Source organism: Macaca mulatta, chromosome 11, assembly GCF_049350105.2.
Source record: "Macaca mulatta isolate MMU2019108-1 chromosome 11, T2T-MMU8v2.0, whole genome shotgun sequence".
In the NCBI taxonomy this organism is placed as follows: domain Eukaryota; kingdom Metazoa; phylum Chordata; class Mammalia; order Primates; family Cercopithecidae; genus Macaca; species Macaca mulatta.
Window position 1 is genome coordinate 60,675,078 of NC_133416.1, and position 18,161 is coordinate 60,693,238.

Consider the following 18,161-nt stretch of genomic DNA (forward strand, 5'->3'; position numbering starts at 1 on the left):
TAATGATTATAAAACATTATGACCTATGCCACTCCACCTAAAGTGACATTAACATTTGACTACCAAACACAACTACCTGAGCTACATACTCAGGTAGCTCAGTAACTCCATGGTAACTCCATGTTGCTCATCTGTCAAATATTTTAAAAATTTTTTTAGGCTGGGCGCGGTGGCTCAAGCCTGTAATCCCAGCACTTTGGGAGGCCGAGATGGGCGGATCATGAGGTCAGGAGATCGAGACCATCCTGGCTAACCCGGTGAAACTCCGTCTCTACTAAAAAATACAAAAAACTAGCCGGGCGAGGTGGCGGGCGCCTGTAGTCCCAGCTACTCGGGAGGCTGAGGCAGGAGAATGGCGTGAACCCGGGAGGCGGAGCTTGCAGTGAGCTGAGATCCGGCCACTGCACTCCAGCCTGGGCGACAGAGCGAGACTCCGTCTCAAAAAAAAAAAAAAAAAAAAAAAATTTTTTTAGAAGGTCTCATTCTGTCATCCAGGCTGGAGGTGCCATGGCACAATCACAGCTCACAGCAGCCTTCTACTCCTGGCCTCAAGCTATCCTCCTGCTTCAGACTCCCAAATTGCTGGGATTGTAGGTATGAGTCGTCAAACTCAGCAAGTCAAGGAGTTTTATTAAACATCAGATAGCCTCTATAGCTGCTTAAACAGAGATATGTGGAAAAAAGGCAAACTTTCCATAGTCAGTTGTATTTCTGACACCCTGATGAATGCCTGAGTTTTCCTTTAAGATTCAAATATGGCCGGGCGTGGTGGCTCACGCCTGTAATCCCAGCACTTTGGGAGGCCGAGGCAGGAGAATGGTGTGAACCTGGGAGGCGGAGCTTTCAGTGAGCCAAGATCACACCACTACACTCCAGCCTGGGCGACACAGCAAAACTCTATCTCAAAAAAAAAAAAAAAAAAAAAATAGACTCAAATATTGCCTCCCCTGTGAAGCCATCTTTGTTACCCTCAGTACATTAACTGCTTTATTCTTTGTGTTTTCACAGTGTATATTCATCAAACATTTACTGAGCATCATCCATGTGCCAGGCATGGGTACACAGAGAAGAAAACGGGAACACAAAGCCCTTAGGAAGCTCCCAGTTCAGGGGCTCCTTGACTGGGATATCCATCCTTACCTCATCCACAGGTTTATATGACCCTATGATTCTTTCAGAGGTAGTGACAATGTCTTATTCATCATGTGTCAAGTACTTACATAATGTCTATACCACACAGCAGGAACTAAACACATCTTTGCTATAATGAATAAGTAAGGCCGGGTGTGGTGGCTCACACCTGTAATCCCAGCACTTTGGGAGGCGGAGGTGGGCAGATCACATGAAGCCAGGAGTTTGAGACTAGCCTGGGGAACATGGCAAAACCCTGTCTCTACTAAAAATACAAAAACGAGCTGGGCCTGGTGGCGCCCGCCTGTAGTCCCAGCTACTCGGGAGGCTGGGGCAGGAGAAAAAAAAAAGAATAAGTAGTTTAATGGACTAACTACGTATCAGAGTTCTTGCAAGGACTAAGTGGAAAACTGACCCTATATAGATTATATACTGATAAACAGTCCTTATCCTCTTAAGCCCATCAACAGGATTTGGTTTGTTTTTTTAGACAGAGTCTCACTCTGTCACCCAGGCTGGAGTGCAGTCGCACTATCTTGGCTCACTGCAACCTCCGCCTCCCGGGTTCAAGCTATTCTCCTGCCTCAGCTTCCCAAGTAGGTGGGACTACAGATGCACACCATCACGCCCGGCTGATTTTTTAAATTTTAATAGAGACAGGGTTTCACCGTGTTAGCCAGGATGGTCTCGATCTCCTGACCTTGTGATCCGCCTGCCTCAGCCTCCCAAAGTGTTGGGATTACAGGCGTGAGCCACTGTGCCCAGCAACAGGATTTAAAATCACTGAACTTCTTGAAACACTTTTTTATTTTGATTTACAGAATACCACATTCAGCTCTGTAGCTGGTTTTCCTCCTTACTTCCTGGTTGTTTCTTCTCAGTCTCTTGTGGCTTCTTTCTCATTTCTATGACCTGTAAATGTTGGAGTACCCCATTGTTCATTCCTGGGACTTCTCTTTTTCTATCTTCGCTGTCTCCCTTGGGAACTTCATCTAGTTTCAATGCTTTAAAAACTATAGCCAGGTGTGGTGGCTCACACATGTAATCTCAGCACTTTGGGAGGCCAAGGCGGGCAGATCTCTTGAGTCCTGGAGTTTGAGACCAGCCTGGCCAACATGGCAAAACCTCATCTCTAAAATAACAAAAAAATTAACTGGGCATGGTGGTGCACTCCTGTGGTCCCAGTTACTTAGGCTGAGGGGGCAGGATCACTTGAGAGCCTAGGAGACAGAGGTGGACCTTGCCTCCAAAAAATCCCACACCAAATAAAACCAAAACTGGCTATATGCTGCCGACTCCCAAAGTTTTATCTTCAGCCTTTCCTCTGAATTACAAATCCATATAACCAACCAACTGCTTGACATCTCTACCTATAAGCCTAATAGGCTCCTTAAACTCAGTTTGTCCAAAACTGAGTTCCTGACAGACCTCCCAAACCATTTCCCCTACACTTTACCCTATCTCAATTAATGACAACTTCATTCTTGCAGTTGCTTAAGCCAAAAACTTTGGTGCAATTTTTTATTCTTTTTGTCGTATATACCACCCCATCTGCTCTCATCACTCTGACTTCAAAATATATCCTGGATTCAACCTGTTCTCATCGCTTTCACTACCATCATCCCTTGCTTGTATTACTGTAATAGCCTCCTAAGTGGACTGTCTGCTTCTGCCCTTGTACCCCTGATGTCTCTAACAGAGGAATCCTGTACAAATGTAAGTCAAATCAGTTTTCTTTATTTGTTTTTTTGAGACAGAATTTCGCTCTTGTTGCCCAGGCTGGAGTGCAATGGCGCGATCTCAGCTCACTGCAACCTCCGCTTCACAGGATCAAGTGATTCTCTTGCTTCAGCCTCCCAAGTAGCTAGGATTACAGGCATGTGCCACCACGCCCGGCTAATTTTTTGTATTTTTAGTAGAAACGGTTTCACCATGTTAGCCAGACTGGTCTCAAACTCCCGACCTTAGGCGATCTGCCTGCCTCGGCCTCCCAAAGTGCTGGGATTAAAGGTGTGAGCCACGGCGCCCAGCCTAGTCAGATCAATTGTATCACTTTTCTGCTGAAAACCCTCTAATGGCCCCCAGTGTAGAGTAAAAGCTGAAATCCTTACCATGACTGATGAGACCCTACATGAAATGCTGCTATTACCTCTCCCACTTGGTCTTCACCTACTCTCTACACCCAACTCCAGCTGAGCCTCCTTGATGTTCCTAGATGTACCAGGTACCTTGTGACTTTGCATCTTTGCAGTTGCTGAACCTCCTCCCTATAGTACTTTTCTTCCATATAAATGCATATAGCTCCTTCACTTCCTTCAGGTCTTTATACAAAAGCCACCTAATCTAAAATTTCTGTCCTGCTGCTAACATTTCATATTACCCTCCCTGTTTTATTTTTCTTCTAACATTTACTGTTATCTAACATGTCATATATTTTACCTATTTATCTTGTTTATTGTCTGTCTCACCCACTAAAATACAAGCTCCTCAAGGGCAGGGATTTAATCTAATTTATTTGGTTCCTTATTATATCCCCAGCATGAAAAACAGTGCCTGGCACAGAATAGACATTCCATCAATATCTGCTTAATGAATGAATGCACCCTGAAGTACATATTAAAATTAAAATTTAAATAGAGATGTTTAAAATTGGTGATAGGGTTACTCCTTTTCTATGGGAACACATCTCTGAAATAATAAAGACAGCGGAAAAAATAATTCAATATATCAAAATTTGATAGGAATAGTTCTATGAATTTAATTTGCAAAAAGAAAACTAGCATTTATTAGCTTTTATTGCCCATAAGCAAATTATTCACAGTAATTTTAACTTCAGAATTTTACGTCCTGAGCACAACTCTGTGGCCATTGCCTTCTAGCAGTATTTTATGTGTGCTCGTACATTACAAACTGAAACCAACATCAGCCTATCATTAGATAAAATATACGCTATATCCCAATGTATCATCTGTGGTTTATGTCTTTTCTAGGCCAAGACAGTATCTTTGGAGTAAGAAATACCTAGATGTGCCAGACACGGTGGCTCACACCTGTAATCCCAGCACTTTGGGAGGCCGAGGCAGGTGGATCACCTGAGGTCGAGTTCGAGACCAGCCTGACCAATATGGTGAAACCCTGTCTCCACTCAAAATAAATTAGCCAGGCATGGTGGCTGGAGCTTGTAGTCCCAGCTACTCCAGAATTGCTTGAACCTGGGAGGCAGAGGTGGCAGTGAGCCGAGATCATGCCATTGCACTCCAGCATGGGCGACACGAGGCTCCGTCTCAAAAAAAAAAAAAAAAAAAAAAAAAAAGATGTGCCGGGTGAGGTGGCTCACGCCTGTAATCCCAGCACTTTGAGAGGCTGAGGTGGGCGGATCAGGAGGTCAGGAGATCGAGACCATCCTGGCTAACATGGTGAAACCCTGTCTCTACTAAAAATACAAAAAATTAGCTGGGCGTGGTGGCGGGCGCCTGTAGTCCCAGCTACTCGGGAGACTGAGGCAGAAGAATGGCGTGAACCTAAGAGGCGGAGCTTGCAGTGAGCCGAGAGCGCGCCACTGCACTCCAGCCTGGGGGACAGAGCAAGACTCCGCCTCAAACAAAACAAAACAAAGCAAAAAAACATAGATGTAAATCTTGGCTTCACCACTTTCCCAGCTTGGTAACTTCAGCTAAATGACCTAATCTGAGTGCAGTTTTCTCACTTATAAATGTAGGTAATATCCAATTCATGAGAGATTTGGGAACACTGTAGCACGCCTAACACAAAATATGCACCCAGTAAATACTGCTATCCTTTAACCCCCAACTATAACAGATAATTAGGATAACTCTATATTGTTGTCAAAAACAATTTTTTTCTAGGTCTGGTTGCTCCACAAGGGCTACTCACTCATCAGTGTGGGGTCCCCAGAACATTCAGAATGGAGTTACAAAATTATAAACAGTTGAGACACTCAGGACATGCAGTTTACTGACTGACTGAACTTAGGTTGTGTGCCACTCACCTAAATAGCCTTGAGTCTTTTTCTGTAGTGCAGTGACTGGGCAGTCTTTATGAGCTAATAGTAGCTGTTTCAACTGGGCCACCTCATTGCGTAGTAATGTGACTTCATTCTGAGGAGGGAGGGAAGAAAAGAGTATCAAGAAAATTCATCCTCTATTCTTGCACCCTCAGTGGCTGTTCCCAAAGGAAGGAGAGAATAGTGCCTCGATTTTCTCCCCTGAACTGGGACAAGACTCCTCATCCAGCAAGTTTTCACAGGGCCCAGGGCCAGTATAGTCATGAATTCAATGACAGGAGTTGCTGACAGTGAAAAGTCAGGATTTATAATGGAAAAATTACTCCTATTTAAGATAAATATGATTATACTGAAATTAATAATACACATGCTCTTTGACTAAGAAGGCCTACTTCTAGGAATCTACGTAACAGAACTGTTTACTCAGGTGCATGCAATGTTCACTGCAACGTTGTTCTAGCAAAAAATTAGAGCAGTATCAATATCCATACCTTATAACATCACTACACTACAGAATATACTACTATACAGCTATTAAAAAGAATGAGGTAGATCTCCCACACCCATGGCTAGATATCCGGGAAATACTGTTAACCTGTTTATCTTAAAAACAAGCACACAACCCTTCCAGCCCTACATAAAAACTATAAATAAAAAATATTTAGGAATATGAATCTATCTGGAAGGTACATATTAAATGTATCTACAGGAAAGAGAACGGGACTAGAAAAGGCAGATTAAAGAGAGACTTTGCTTCTATTCTATACATTTGTGTGTATATTTTATAATACAAATGTATTTATATATTGCTTTTTAAATTAAATATTTTAATCAGAAGGAAAAATAACATTCAAGAGAATGTATGGATTATAGATTATAGTTATTCTATTTGTCCTTGTAGCACTTTTTTTCTTTTATTAAGCTGCATCATCTAGGGCAAACACATTTCCCTTTGGGTTTTCATGACCCCAGTCAGATTCTACAGATGATTTAAAAGAGCACCCTGGGGTGCTTAATCTAATTCCTTCATCCAAACGCGTTTATGGATGACTCTAGCAGGAGATTTGGGGGTAGATGATGAGTGTCTTCACCAATCCCTATGAAAGAGATTTCAACTCTTACTGTTAAAGAGATTCTTCCTGGAACAACTTCTAGATCTGTCCTAATTAGAGAATTACCATCTTTTATCAAATTGTACCACTTTTTCTGATTCCATTCCACTTTCTGGATTTTCAACAATTCCAGTAAGCATCCACTCACACTCAGCTGAATGTTCTGAGAAGTGAGTTCTTCAGCCTTCTTCTCTAGGGAGGATACCCACAGCTTTCGCTTTTGGCGGCAGCGGGAGGCCGCAGCCCGGTTGCGCTCCAGAAAGCGCTGCCGTCGCTCATCTGGATCTTCATCTACTGTGCGCCTCCGTCGCCCCCCAGTACTAGGGGTGGGCTGGGCTGGTGAGACCTGGTGCCCAGGAAGGAAGAGACGTTACCTGATGAGAACATTAATCCTTTCCAAATCACACCTGATGTTTGGTAGAGTAGTAAGACCTGGTAAAAGGATGTACCAGCCTCTGGTAACCACAGCAAGTCTCATTACTATGTCCCCGAGCTTCTCTTATGTAGGAGTCCTCAATTTTGCCTCCTATTTCCTTCCAGTCTTCTCAGTCTCATACTTAGACAAACTACAGTTCATTTGGAAACTCTGATTATTTCTAAGACAGACAGACAAATGAAACTATGGTTACTTTTTGTTTCTTAATAATAGGGAATCTTGACTGGCACGGTTGGCTCACGCCTGTAATCCCAGCACTTTGGGAGGCCGAGGCAGGCAGATTACCTGAGGTCAGGAATTCAAGACCAGCCTGGCTAACATGGTGAAACCTCATCTCTACTAAAAATACAAAATTAGCCGGGCGTGGTGGCGTATGCCTGTAATCCCAGCTACTTGGGAGGCTGAGGCAGGAGAATTGCTTGAGCCCAGGAGGCGGAGGTTGCAGTGAGCTGAGATCATGCCATTGCACTCCAGCCTAGGCAACAAGAGTGAAACTCCATCTCAAAAAACAAAACAAAACAAAACAAAACAAAAGGGAATCTTATAGGCAGGGAAATCAGAATTGGGGAAGGATATTAGGGGAACTTTTAGAAGACTGTGAAATAAAAAAGTTTGAGAATCACTGATTTGGACAAGTGACATGTAAAAACAATTGCATACTATTACAGGTTTCAGAAATGGAGACAAATGTTCTCATCCATTTCATTACCAGTGACATGTGAGTTATTATGGGGAGATACAGATAAGCATATTATTTTTATTTATAATCAGTTATTAATCATCCTCAAGAACAACCCCCCACTTTTGTTTACAAACAAAAAATGTTTAATCACTTACAAATTGGTGATACAGGACTGTCTTTTGTTTTTAAAGTTCAGGCTGAAGTCCCTTGTCACTAAAGCACTTTTAGATCATCCCTTTCTGTTAGTTGGAATGCACTTGGAGAAGAAAGGCCAATTTTATAACAGAAGCCAAAAATGTTTTTTTTTTTTTTTTTTTTGAGACGGAGTCTCGCTCTGTCGCCCGGGTTGGAGTGCAGTGGCCGGACCTCAGCTCACTGCAAGCTCTGCCTCCCGGGTTCCCGCCATTCTCCTGCCTCAGCCTCCCAAGTAGCTGGGACCACAGGCGCCCGCCACCTCGCCCGGCTAGTTTTTTGTATTGTTAGTAGAGACGGGGTTTCACCGTATTAGCCAGGATGGTCTCGATCTCCTGACCTCGTGATCCGCCCGTCTCGGCCTCCCAAAGTGCTGGGATTACAGGCTTGAGCCACTGCGCCCGGCCGCCAAAAATGTTTTTAAATGTAGAAAGGTCAATCATCTGTAGAAAAAAGTTCACCCTTGAACACAGGCTTGAGCTGCAAAGGTCCACTTAAATGCAGATTTAAAAAAATAAGTTATACCGACCAGCTGGGCACGGTGGCTCATGCCTGTAATCCCAGCACTTTGGGAGGCCGAGGCAGGCGGATCACTTGAGGTCGGGAGTTCGAGACCAGCCTGACCAACATGGAGAAACCCCATCTCTACTAAAAATACAAAATTAGCCAGGTGTGGTGGCACATGCCTGTAATCCCAGCTACTCGGGAGGCTGAGGCAGGAGAATTGCTTGAACATGTGAGGCGGAGGCTGCAGTGAGCCAAGATCGAGCCATTGCACTTCAGCCTGGGTAACAAGAGTGAAACTCCTTCTCAAAAAAAAAAAAGTTATATCAAGTGTGCCTGTTTCTCCGGCCCCCCTTCCAACTTCTCCACCTCTTCTGCCTCTGCCTTCACTAAGACAGCAAGACCAAGCCTTCCTCCTCCTCCTCCTCAAAGCGAAGATAATGAGGAGGATGATGACTTGTATGATACTCCATTTCTGCTTTAATGAATAGTAAATATATTGTCTCTTCCTTATGATTTTCTTAATATTTTCTTTTCTCTAGCATCCTTTATTGTAGGAATACAGTAGATAATACATATACAAAATGTGTGTTAAAACAACTCTACGTTATTGGGATGGCTTCTGGTCAACAGTAGACTATTAGTATAGTTTTTGGGGAGTCAAAACTTATACGTGGCCAGATGCGGTGGCTCATGACTGTAATCCCAATACTTTGGGAGGCTGAGGCGGGTGGATCACCTGAGGTCAGGAGTTCGAGACCAGCCTGGCCAACATGGCAAAACTCCGTCTCTACTAAAAATACAAAAATTAGCCAGGTGTGGTGGCAGGCGCCTGTAATCCCAGCTACTCGGGAGGCTGAGGCAGGAGAATCGCTTGAACCCGGGATGCAGAGGTTGCAGTGAGCTAAGACTGCGCCACTGCACTCCAGCCTGGGCAACAGAGCAAGACTCCATTTCAAAAAAAGTAAAAAATTAAAAAGTTACATGTGAGGTCAGGTGCAGTGGCTTATGCCTGTAATCCCAGAACTTTGGGAGGCCGAGGTTGGGAGGATCACTGGAGCCCAGCAGTTTGAGACCAGCCTGGGCAACACAGTGAGATCCATTTCTACAAATAAATAAAATTAGCTGGGCATGGTGATGCATTCCTGTCATTCCAGCTTCTTAGGAGGCTGAAGTGGGAGGATCATTTGAGCACAGAAGATTGAGGCTGCAAGTGAGCCATGACTGTCTCATCGCACTCCAGCCTGTGCAACAGAGCAAGAACCTGACTCAAAAACAAAAAAAAGATGCTGGGCATGGTGGTTCACGCCTGTAATCCCAGCACTTTGGTAGGCCAAGGCAGGTGGTCACTTGAGGCCATGAGTTCAAGACTAGCCTGGCCAACATGGTGAAATCCCACCTCTAGCCGGGCGTGGTGGCTCACGCCTGTAATCCCAGCACTTTGGGGGGCCGAGGTGGGCGGATCACAAGGTCAGGAGATCGAGACCATGGTGAAACCCCGTCTCTACTAAAAATAGAAAAAATTAGCCAGGCGCAGGGGCGGGCGCCTGTAGTCCCAGCTACTCGGGAGGCTGAGGCAGGAGAATGGCGTGAACCCGGGAGGCGGAGCTTGCAGTGAGCCGAGATTGCGCCACTGCACTCCAGCCTGGGCGACAGAGTGAGACTCCGTCTCAAAAAAAAAAAAAAAAAAAAAAAAAAAAAAAAAAAAAAGAAATCCCACCTCTATTAAAAATATAAAAATCAGCTGAGAGTGGTTATGCGCACCTGTAATCCCGGCTACTTGGGAGGCTGAGGCATGGCTTAGACCAGGATGGAGGTTGCAGTGAGCCAAGATCACACCACTGCACTCCAGCCACAGTGACAGGGTGAGACTCTGTCAAAAAAAAAAAAAAAAAAAGAATCTCGTACTCTACTCTAGGCCATACTGAATTATGTTCTCTATTAATATAGATAATTAAGAAATGATTTTTTTTTTTGAGATGGAGACTTGCTGTGTCGCTCAGGCTGGAGTGCAGTGGTGCTCAGGCTGGAGTACAGTGGTGCTCACTGTAACCTCAACCTCCCAGGTTCAAGCAATTCTCCTGCCTCAGTCTCCTGAGTAGCTGGGACTACAGGCGCCTGCCACCATGCCCGGCTCATTTCTTGTATTTTTAGTAGAGACGGGGTTTCACTGTGTCAGCCAGGATGGTCTCGATCTCCTGACCTCGTGATCCACCCGCCTCAGCCTCCCAAAGTGCTGGGATTACAGGCATGAGCCACCTGCCTGGCCAATAAATAATTTTTTAAAATTCAGACTAATATTATCTCTCCCAAAATAAAAAAAATGGAGAGGAAATTTCCAACTCAATTTAATGAACTAGAGGCCTTGGGTCACTGCTTCTCTTTGTATAAGAAATTTACAATAATTCTCCTGAGAATTTCGGCTTTTTCTTTATCTTTAACTGACTGGAGCATATGTAAAGATTAGTCCTTTATGGCTGGGTACAGTAGCTCATGCCTGTAATCCCAGCACTTTGGGAGGCCAAGGTGGGCGGATAGCCTGAGTTCAAGAGTTTGAGACCAGCCTGGGTGACACGGTGAAACCCCATCTCTACTAAAATACAAAAAATTGGCCAGGCGCAGTGGCTCATGCCTGTAATCTCAGCACTTTGGGAGGCCAAGGCAGGTGGATCACCTGATGTCAGGAGTTCAAGACCAGCCTGGCCAACATGGTGAAACCCCATCTCTACTAAAAATACAAAAATTGGCCGGGCGCGGTGGCTCAAGCCTGTAATCCCAGCACTTTGGGAGGCCGAGACGGGCGGATCACGAGGTCAGGAGTTCGAGACCATCCTGGCTAACACGGTGAAACCCCGTCTCTACTAAAAAATACAAAAAACTAGCCGGGCGAGGTGGCGGGCGCCTGTAGTCCCGGCTACTCGGGAGGCTGAGGCAGGAGAATGGCGTAAAAACCCGGGAGGCAGAGCTTGCAGTGAGCTGAGATCCAGCCACTGCACTCCAGCCTGGGCGACACAGCGAGACTCCGTCTCAAAAAAAAAAAAAAAAAAAAAAAAAAAGAAAATACAAAAATTAGCAGGGCATGATGGCAGGTGCCTGTAATCCCAGCTACTCGGGAGGCTGAGGCAGGAAAATCACTTGAACCAGGGAGGCGGATGTTGTGGTGAGCCGAGATCGTGACACTGCACTTCAGCCTGGGTGACAGAGCAAGACTCCATCTTAAAAAAAAAAAAGAAAAAATTAGTTCTTTAGGAGGACAGGGGAAAGGAAAGGTTCCTATTCTGTCATAGGCAATTCAGTAAGTCATGCAGGGAATGGAGGTGAAAGACTAGGCCAAGAGAAAGAGGGGAAGAATGACAAGGAAAGGAATCAGTGTTGATTAAAAAGGAAACGGGCTGAGCATGGTGGCTAGGGCCTATAATCCTGGCACTTTGGGAGGCTGAGGCAGGAGGACTGCTTGAGGAGTATGAGACCAGCCTGGGCAACATGGTGAAACTCCATCTCTTTTAAAATCATTAAAAAAAAAAAAAAAAAAAAGAGGAAGCTGGAATGTTCCAAGCCAGTCCATGTTACCATGTTCAGGACTGGCTTCAGGTACAGTAGCTCATGACCAGCCTGGGCAACATAATAAGACCCTGTTTCTACTATTATTTATTTATTTATTTATTTATTTATTGAGATGGAGTTTCGCTCTTGTTGCCCAGGCTGGAGTGCAGTGGTGTGATCTGGGCTCACCGCAACCTCCACCTCCTGGGTTCAAGTGATTCTCATGCCTTGGCCTCCTGAGTAGCTGGGATTACAGGCATGTGCCACCATGCCTGGCTAATTTTTTTTGTATTTTTAGTAGAGGTAGGTTTCCCCATGTTGGTCAGGCTGGTTTAGAACTCCTGACCTCAGGTGATCCACCCACCTTGGCCTCCCAAAGTGCTGGGATTACAGGTGTGAGCCACCGCGCCTAGCCCGCTACTATTATTTATAATATATATATATATATATATATTTTTTTTTTCTTTCTTTTTTTTTTTTTTTTTTTTTTTGAGACGGAGTCTCGCTCTGCCGCCCAGGCTGGAGTGCAGTGGCCGGATCTCAGCTCACTGCAAGCTCCGCCCCCCGGGTTCCCGCCATTCTCCTGCCTCAGCTTCCCCAGTAGCTGGGACTACAGGCGCCCGCCACCTCGCCCAGCTAGTTTTTTTTTTTTTTAATTTTTTAGTAGAGACGGGGTTTCACCATGTTAGCCAGGATGGTCTTGATCTCCCGACCTCGTGATCCGCCCGTCTCGGCCTCCCAAAGTGCTGGGATTACAGGCTTGAGCCACCGCGCCCGGCCCTCTTTTTTTTTTTTGAGACGGAGTCTTGCTCTGTAGCCCAGGCTGGAGTGCAGTGGCATGATCTTGGCTCACTGCAGCCTCCACCGCCCAGGCTCAAGTGATTCTTCTGCCTCAGCCTCCTGAGTAGCTGGGATTACAGGTGTGCGCCACCAGGCCTGGCTAATTTTTGTATTTTTTTTAGTAGAGATGGGTTTCACCTTGTTGGTAAGGCTGGTCTTGAATCCTGACCTTGTGATCCGCCCACCTCAGCCTCTCAAAGTGCTGGGATTATAGGCGTGAGCCACCGTGCCTGGCCTATTTATAATAAAAATTTAAAAAACAAACAAGTAACACTAAAAAGGAAGCTATGTCATTTCCCCAAGAGAGAAGGCAGCACAACTCAGGCAAGGAGGCAAGGGGGCTACTGCTTTGCCATCTTCAGGATTGGCTTCAGTGGGGTTACAGGAGGGTAGGCAGGCTTAGCTTCCAACAGAAAAACTCAAATGAAAGCTTTTGTTGTTGGCCAAGCTTTACCATAGCATATGGCCATGAAATGTTTGGACATGTGGCAGTAACTGATGAAGCAGGTGGTGACATCAGGAAAAGAGGGGCCAGGCAAAGGGTATAATTCTAGAAACCAATCTCAGGTGCTGTCACCTGTCCAGTGCAGATGATATGAAAACTGAGGACTATTCAGTTTCCAAAGAATCTTGTTAAAACTGAGACCTCCTTGAGAAGAGAAATGGGTAACTAAATGGGACCCCCTCTGCCTTTTTTAGGATTTTAGTTTCTCTGTGATAAAAAGGGATTTAATTGGTAATGAGGTGTTTTTTGGTGTGTGTCTCGTTTTTTTTGTTGTTGTTGTTGTCGTTAGTTTGTTTCTTTCCAGACAAAGTCTCACTCTATCGCCTAGGCTAGAGCATAGTGGAGCGATCTCAGCTCACTGCAACCTCCACCTCCTAGGTTCAAGCGATTCTCCTGCCTCAGCCTCCTGAGTAGCTGGGACTACAGGCACGCATCACCATGCCCAGCTAATTTTTTGTATATCTAGTAGAGACAGGGTTTTGCCATGTTGGCCAGGCTGGTCTCGATCTCCTGACCTCAGGAGATCCACCTGCCTCAGCCTCCCAAAGTGCTGGGATTACAGGTGTGAGCCACTTCACCTGGCCTATTTTTTATTGAGGTATCTTAGTACTATAACATCACATTTCATTAATAAATTGTTATGGTTTTTGTTGTAAAATCTTATCAGGTAAGTTACTACTTTTTAAGACTTAATAGGCCGGGCGCAGTGGCTCAAGCCTGTAATCCCAGCACTTTGGGAGGCCGAGACGGGCGGATCATGAGGTCAGGAGATCGAGACCATCCTGGCTAACACGGTGAAACCCCGTCTCTACTAAAAAATACAAAAAAACTAGCCGGGCGAGGTGGCGGGCGCCTGTAGTCCCAGCTACTCGGGAGGCTGAGGCAGGAGAATGGCGGGAACCCGGGAGGCGGAGCTTGTAGTGAGCCGAGATCCGGCCACTGCACTCCAGCCTGGGCGACAGAGCGAGACTCCGTCTCAAAAAAAAAAAAAAAAAAAAAAAAGACTTAATAGATGGGAAAGAGACTAGGGGAGCCTCTTTTGTTTAGTGTGTGGCTTGAAGTAAGTCTGTGTCATATTTTAGAGGATTCTGCAGATACACTAAACCATGACTCACATATGGAAAAAATGGGGCTGGGCATGGTGGCTCACACCTGGAATCCCAGCACTCTGGGAGGCTGAGGCAGGTGGATCACCTCAGGTCAGGAGTTCGAGATCGGCCTGGCCAACATGGTGAAACCCCGACTCCACTAAAAATACAAAAAATTAGCCGGGCATGGTGGTGGGTGCTTATAATCCCGGCTACTCAGGAGGCTGAGGCAGGAGAATCGCTTGAACCTGGGAGCCAGAGGTTGCAGTGAACTGAGATTGCGCCACTGCACTCCAGCCTAAGCAACAAGAGCAAAACCCTGTCTCAAAAAAAAAAAAAAAAAAAAAAAAAAAAAAAGCGGCTGGGTGCAGTGGCTCACTCCTGAAATCCCAGCACTTTGGGAGGCCAAGGCGGGCGGATCACGAGGTCAGGAGATCGAGACCATCCTGGCTAACACGGTGAAACTCCGCTCTACTAAAAATACAAAAAAGAATTAGCCAGACGTCATGGCAGGCACCTGTAGTCCTAGCTACTCGGGAGGCTGAGGCAGGGGAATGGCGTGAACCCGGGAGGTGGAGCTTGCAGTGAGCCGAGATCGTGCCACTGCACTCCAGCCTGGGAGACAGAGCCAGTCTCCGTCTCAAAAAAATAAAAAAAAGCGAGGCTGCTGCTGCAACAGTTCTGCATTACTCAGTCTGTTTGTATGAAAGTCTAACACAAGGGTGAATAAAGAATGGTGTGTTTGCCGGGTACGGTGGCTCAAGCCTGTAATCCCAGCACTTTGGGAGGCCGAGACGGGAGGATCACGAGGTCAGGAGATCGACACCATCCTGGCTAACATGATGAAACCCCGTCTCTACTAAAAAATACAAAAAAATAGCCGGGCGAGGTGGCAGGCGCCTATAGTCCCAGCTACTCGGGAGGCTGAGGCAGGAGAATGGCGTAAACCCGGGAGGTGGAGCTTGCAGTGAGCTGATATTCGGCCACTGCACTCCAGCCTGGGCGACAGAGCGAGACTCCGTCTCAAAAAAAAAAAAAAAAAAAAAGAATGGTGTGTTTTTGCTATTAAATGATGGTCTCAGTTAAAATAAAAATAAATAAATAATAAAAAGAATGGTACGTTTTGCTGTAGTCAAACTGCCATCAAGAACCAAAGTAAGCAGGAAGAAACCCAGAAAGCTGAAGTCCATTCTTCTCTAATTTTCTGCTCCCTGAAAAACAGATATGACATAAAGATACGTCATAAAGATATGACATAAAGAGTAAGAGCCACTGACCTGTGGCTGGGCAGGGGATGGGGCATCAGGGTGCTGGATGAGGATCTGGCTCTGCTCTGGGCGGGCTGTCACCATGGTGCTGGCAGTACCCACCACCATTCCACAACCACCATTGATTGAGGAGACTTGGTGAGTTAGGGTGGCTTTCAGTCTCTGCAGGCAAAGATAAGAAAAAACGCTTGTTACGGATGAGATTCTATCAAGGATGAGAAGAGTGGCCTTAGATTTTATTACTGACCTTATAGATAGCTAAAATTCCCACTCTAGTTCTCCCTTAACAGAGGAATTAAGAGAAAATGACAGGCAGAGAAAATGTGCACCTGGATCCCTAAAATGCCTACTCTGTTCCCTGGCTATCATCCTGGGCACAGTTGGGGGCTGGGGGTTGTTAAAACAATAGTGTCCAGATGAAAGCTCTCCTCTGGAGCCTGGCCAAATGCTGGTTACGCAGCTATTCACCTCTTGGCCAGCTCCCCTGCCCACTCACCCACCCTCCATCTGTCACCCCTAAAACTAAAACGGCAAGTGTTCCATTCCAAACAATCTGTGCTGCCTCTTTTCACTGCCATGGTCTATGTACCAGGCTCTAAAGGTGAGGAGAGGAGATGGGAGCTATGAATCAGAGTCTTTTCTTTTCCAGACCCCACAGCAGGGAGTCCTTAGCTTTGCAAGTCCCAGAAGGTTCCTTTGCTTGGCTCACTTGAAAGACCTAGGCTGATATCACTCACTTCTTTCAGAAAGGCCAACATTGCCCCAGGCTGAGATGTACTCACCATCTTGGCTTCTGATGGTATAGGGTGGCCAGAGGGAGAAATGGAGCCACTGCTGTTAACTGGTGGGCCAGGGATACCAGGAATGTTGGGCACCATGGACACAGGTCTGGCCAGCTGGATCGAGAGAAGGGGAAAAAAAAAAACCAGAAGGGAACATAATACTATCAGTGGGGCAACAGTTTCCCTAAAATGAAGTGCTTTTGAGGTTGGCACATCAGGGCCTGTTGTGTGCAATGTGCCCATAGGGCATGCAGGGACAGCCTGGGAAATACCTTTCTCCATGGAGCACCACAGAGTAGGGAATTTAATCCTTCAGTGTTGGGACAATTTCTGTGGGAAGGGTTGGGGCTGTTATCTTGAGGAAAATGTTGGACAATTTGGGAGGTGCTACGTGCCAAGTGAAAGCAACTAATCAGTGGGCTGGCAAGATCAATTCCTAGACTAGGAGCCAATTGTCCAGATGAGTCTTTATCTAGTGTTCCATAGTGCTGGATTGGCAGAGGTTAGCGAAGAGTTTAGGCAGGCTGCCATGCTCAACTAATATAGATCAGAGCCCACATTTCCCTGGGGCTTGTGTGTGTTTTATGATCATTCAGGTGGAAGGGAAGGATTACCATGTTGGTAGGGTTGGCTGCCCCAACTACAGAGCTCACCGATATAACAGACGGCATCTGTACTGGAGGCCCTGGCAGCACAGGCATGGTCTGTCCATTAGCAAGATGCATGACAAGAGGGAGGGAGCCAGTGGGAGACCTAGAGGAGACATGAAGTGAAATGCTCATAACATAGACCTTTTGTCCATGGATCTACCTCCTATAATTACAGAAGATTTTCCAGTCTTCTCTAGTTAGCGAAGGTATAAGGCAGCATGGTAAAAATCTTGACACCCTCATGTGGGAAGGCAGGGAATCCTATTCAACTTACCTTATAGATGGAGAAAAATGGCAACATCTTTATACTTTGCAAATTAAGCAAACTCAAATAGTAGAAAGCTAATCCTATTAAAGGGTTTAGAACAATTAAACATCCCTACCACTGGCTAGCCTTGGGAAAGGGGGAGTTGGATCAAAGTCGTCATTTTGCAAAACTGATTAGGTCACATGATGGCCAAATCTGAATGTTTCTCTTGTTCCTTTCCATGGCTTGCTCTACCCTGCCTCAAAAAGAAGCTGTCTCTTTTTATTTTTCCTAGTGGGTTCAGAGAACAATAAGCTCTAAGAATCTGAATCCTGACAACAGCCTCTTAACCCATGGGTACCGTGCCAGGAGTGAAAACAAACAGACAAATAAAATTAGAGATGGCAAAGACCAAGAACCCTAACTGGAACTGAGGAGACTTAATGGGTTTCAGTGTTTCATTCAGCAGTACCCCAACAGACTTCTATAGGGTGTGGTTTCTATACCATAATGAACTTTTAATGTTTTAAGAGCTCCTCTTTTTAGATTAAAGAAGTATTACCCTTAAATTAAGAAAGTATTACCCCCAAATAAATATTTTGCTTGTCTATTAAAAAGGTAAAGAAGATTCTGTTTACGGGGAAAAATTTTATTTTGAGAGATAATCTCAGTGACTTATTTTCCTTGAGTACTGAAAAACTGTCTCAGTTTTATCAAATAGTTTCATGTAATGGAAAGAAATGCAGCCTTCACTATTTCTCCCTGCTCTCTGTACTTACCCCATTTGCCTGTTGGATGGTGGAGCCTGTGTGATGACAGAGGTTGGGGAGGGAAGGGTTGGATGAAGTGGATCATAGCCCAAGTGGAGAGGCAGGGAGCCAGGACGTACAATGGTGGGTGTGGGGGTAGATATCAGAACAGGCTTTGGGGCAACCTCCTGGAGAGAAGAAAACAACAGATCACAAAATGCTTTAAGGTGTGCTTATAGGGAAATATATAGATGGTAACATCTAGTACAAATTTATTGGAAAGAGCATTAGAGCCACTCATTAAATCATGACCTGATTCCATCAGGATCAGGGACCCATAACTCACTCATCCATTCAGGACGAATGGTGTATTAAGATCTCTTGGCCATCTCCCCCTTCAGAGACAAT

General features: G+C 45.5%; 1 protein-coding gene across 7 annotated transcripts in view; it reads right to left on the bottom strand.

Moving 5' to 3' along the window:
- LOC700403 (cyclic AMP-dependent transcription factor ATF-7) overlaps positions 1-18,161 on the bottom strand; it is a 129,743-nt gene that overhangs the window by 11,653 nt on the left and 99,929 nt on the right. For all 7 annotated transcript variants that reach the window (XR_013401143.1, XR_013401144.1, XM_077954397.1 and 4 more), the window contains 6 exons: positions 17,784-17,941; positions 16,761-16,860; positions 16,108-16,221; positions 15,335-15,487; positions 6,416-6,613; positions 5,141-5,249 (listed from right to left, as the gene is read on the bottom strand). Coding sequence is in view for 5 of the 7 variants with exons in the window: in XM_077954397.1 (XP_077810523.1) it covers positions 5,141-5,249; positions 6,416-6,613; positions 15,335-15,487; positions 16,108-16,221; positions 16,761-16,860; positions 17,784-17,941 (832 nt within the window). In the remaining 2 variants the exon portion in view is untranslated. The remainder of the gene's footprint in view (positions 1-5,140; positions 5,250-6,415; positions 6,614-15,334; positions 15,488-16,107; positions 16,222-16,760; positions 16,861-17,783; positions 17,942-18,161) is intronic.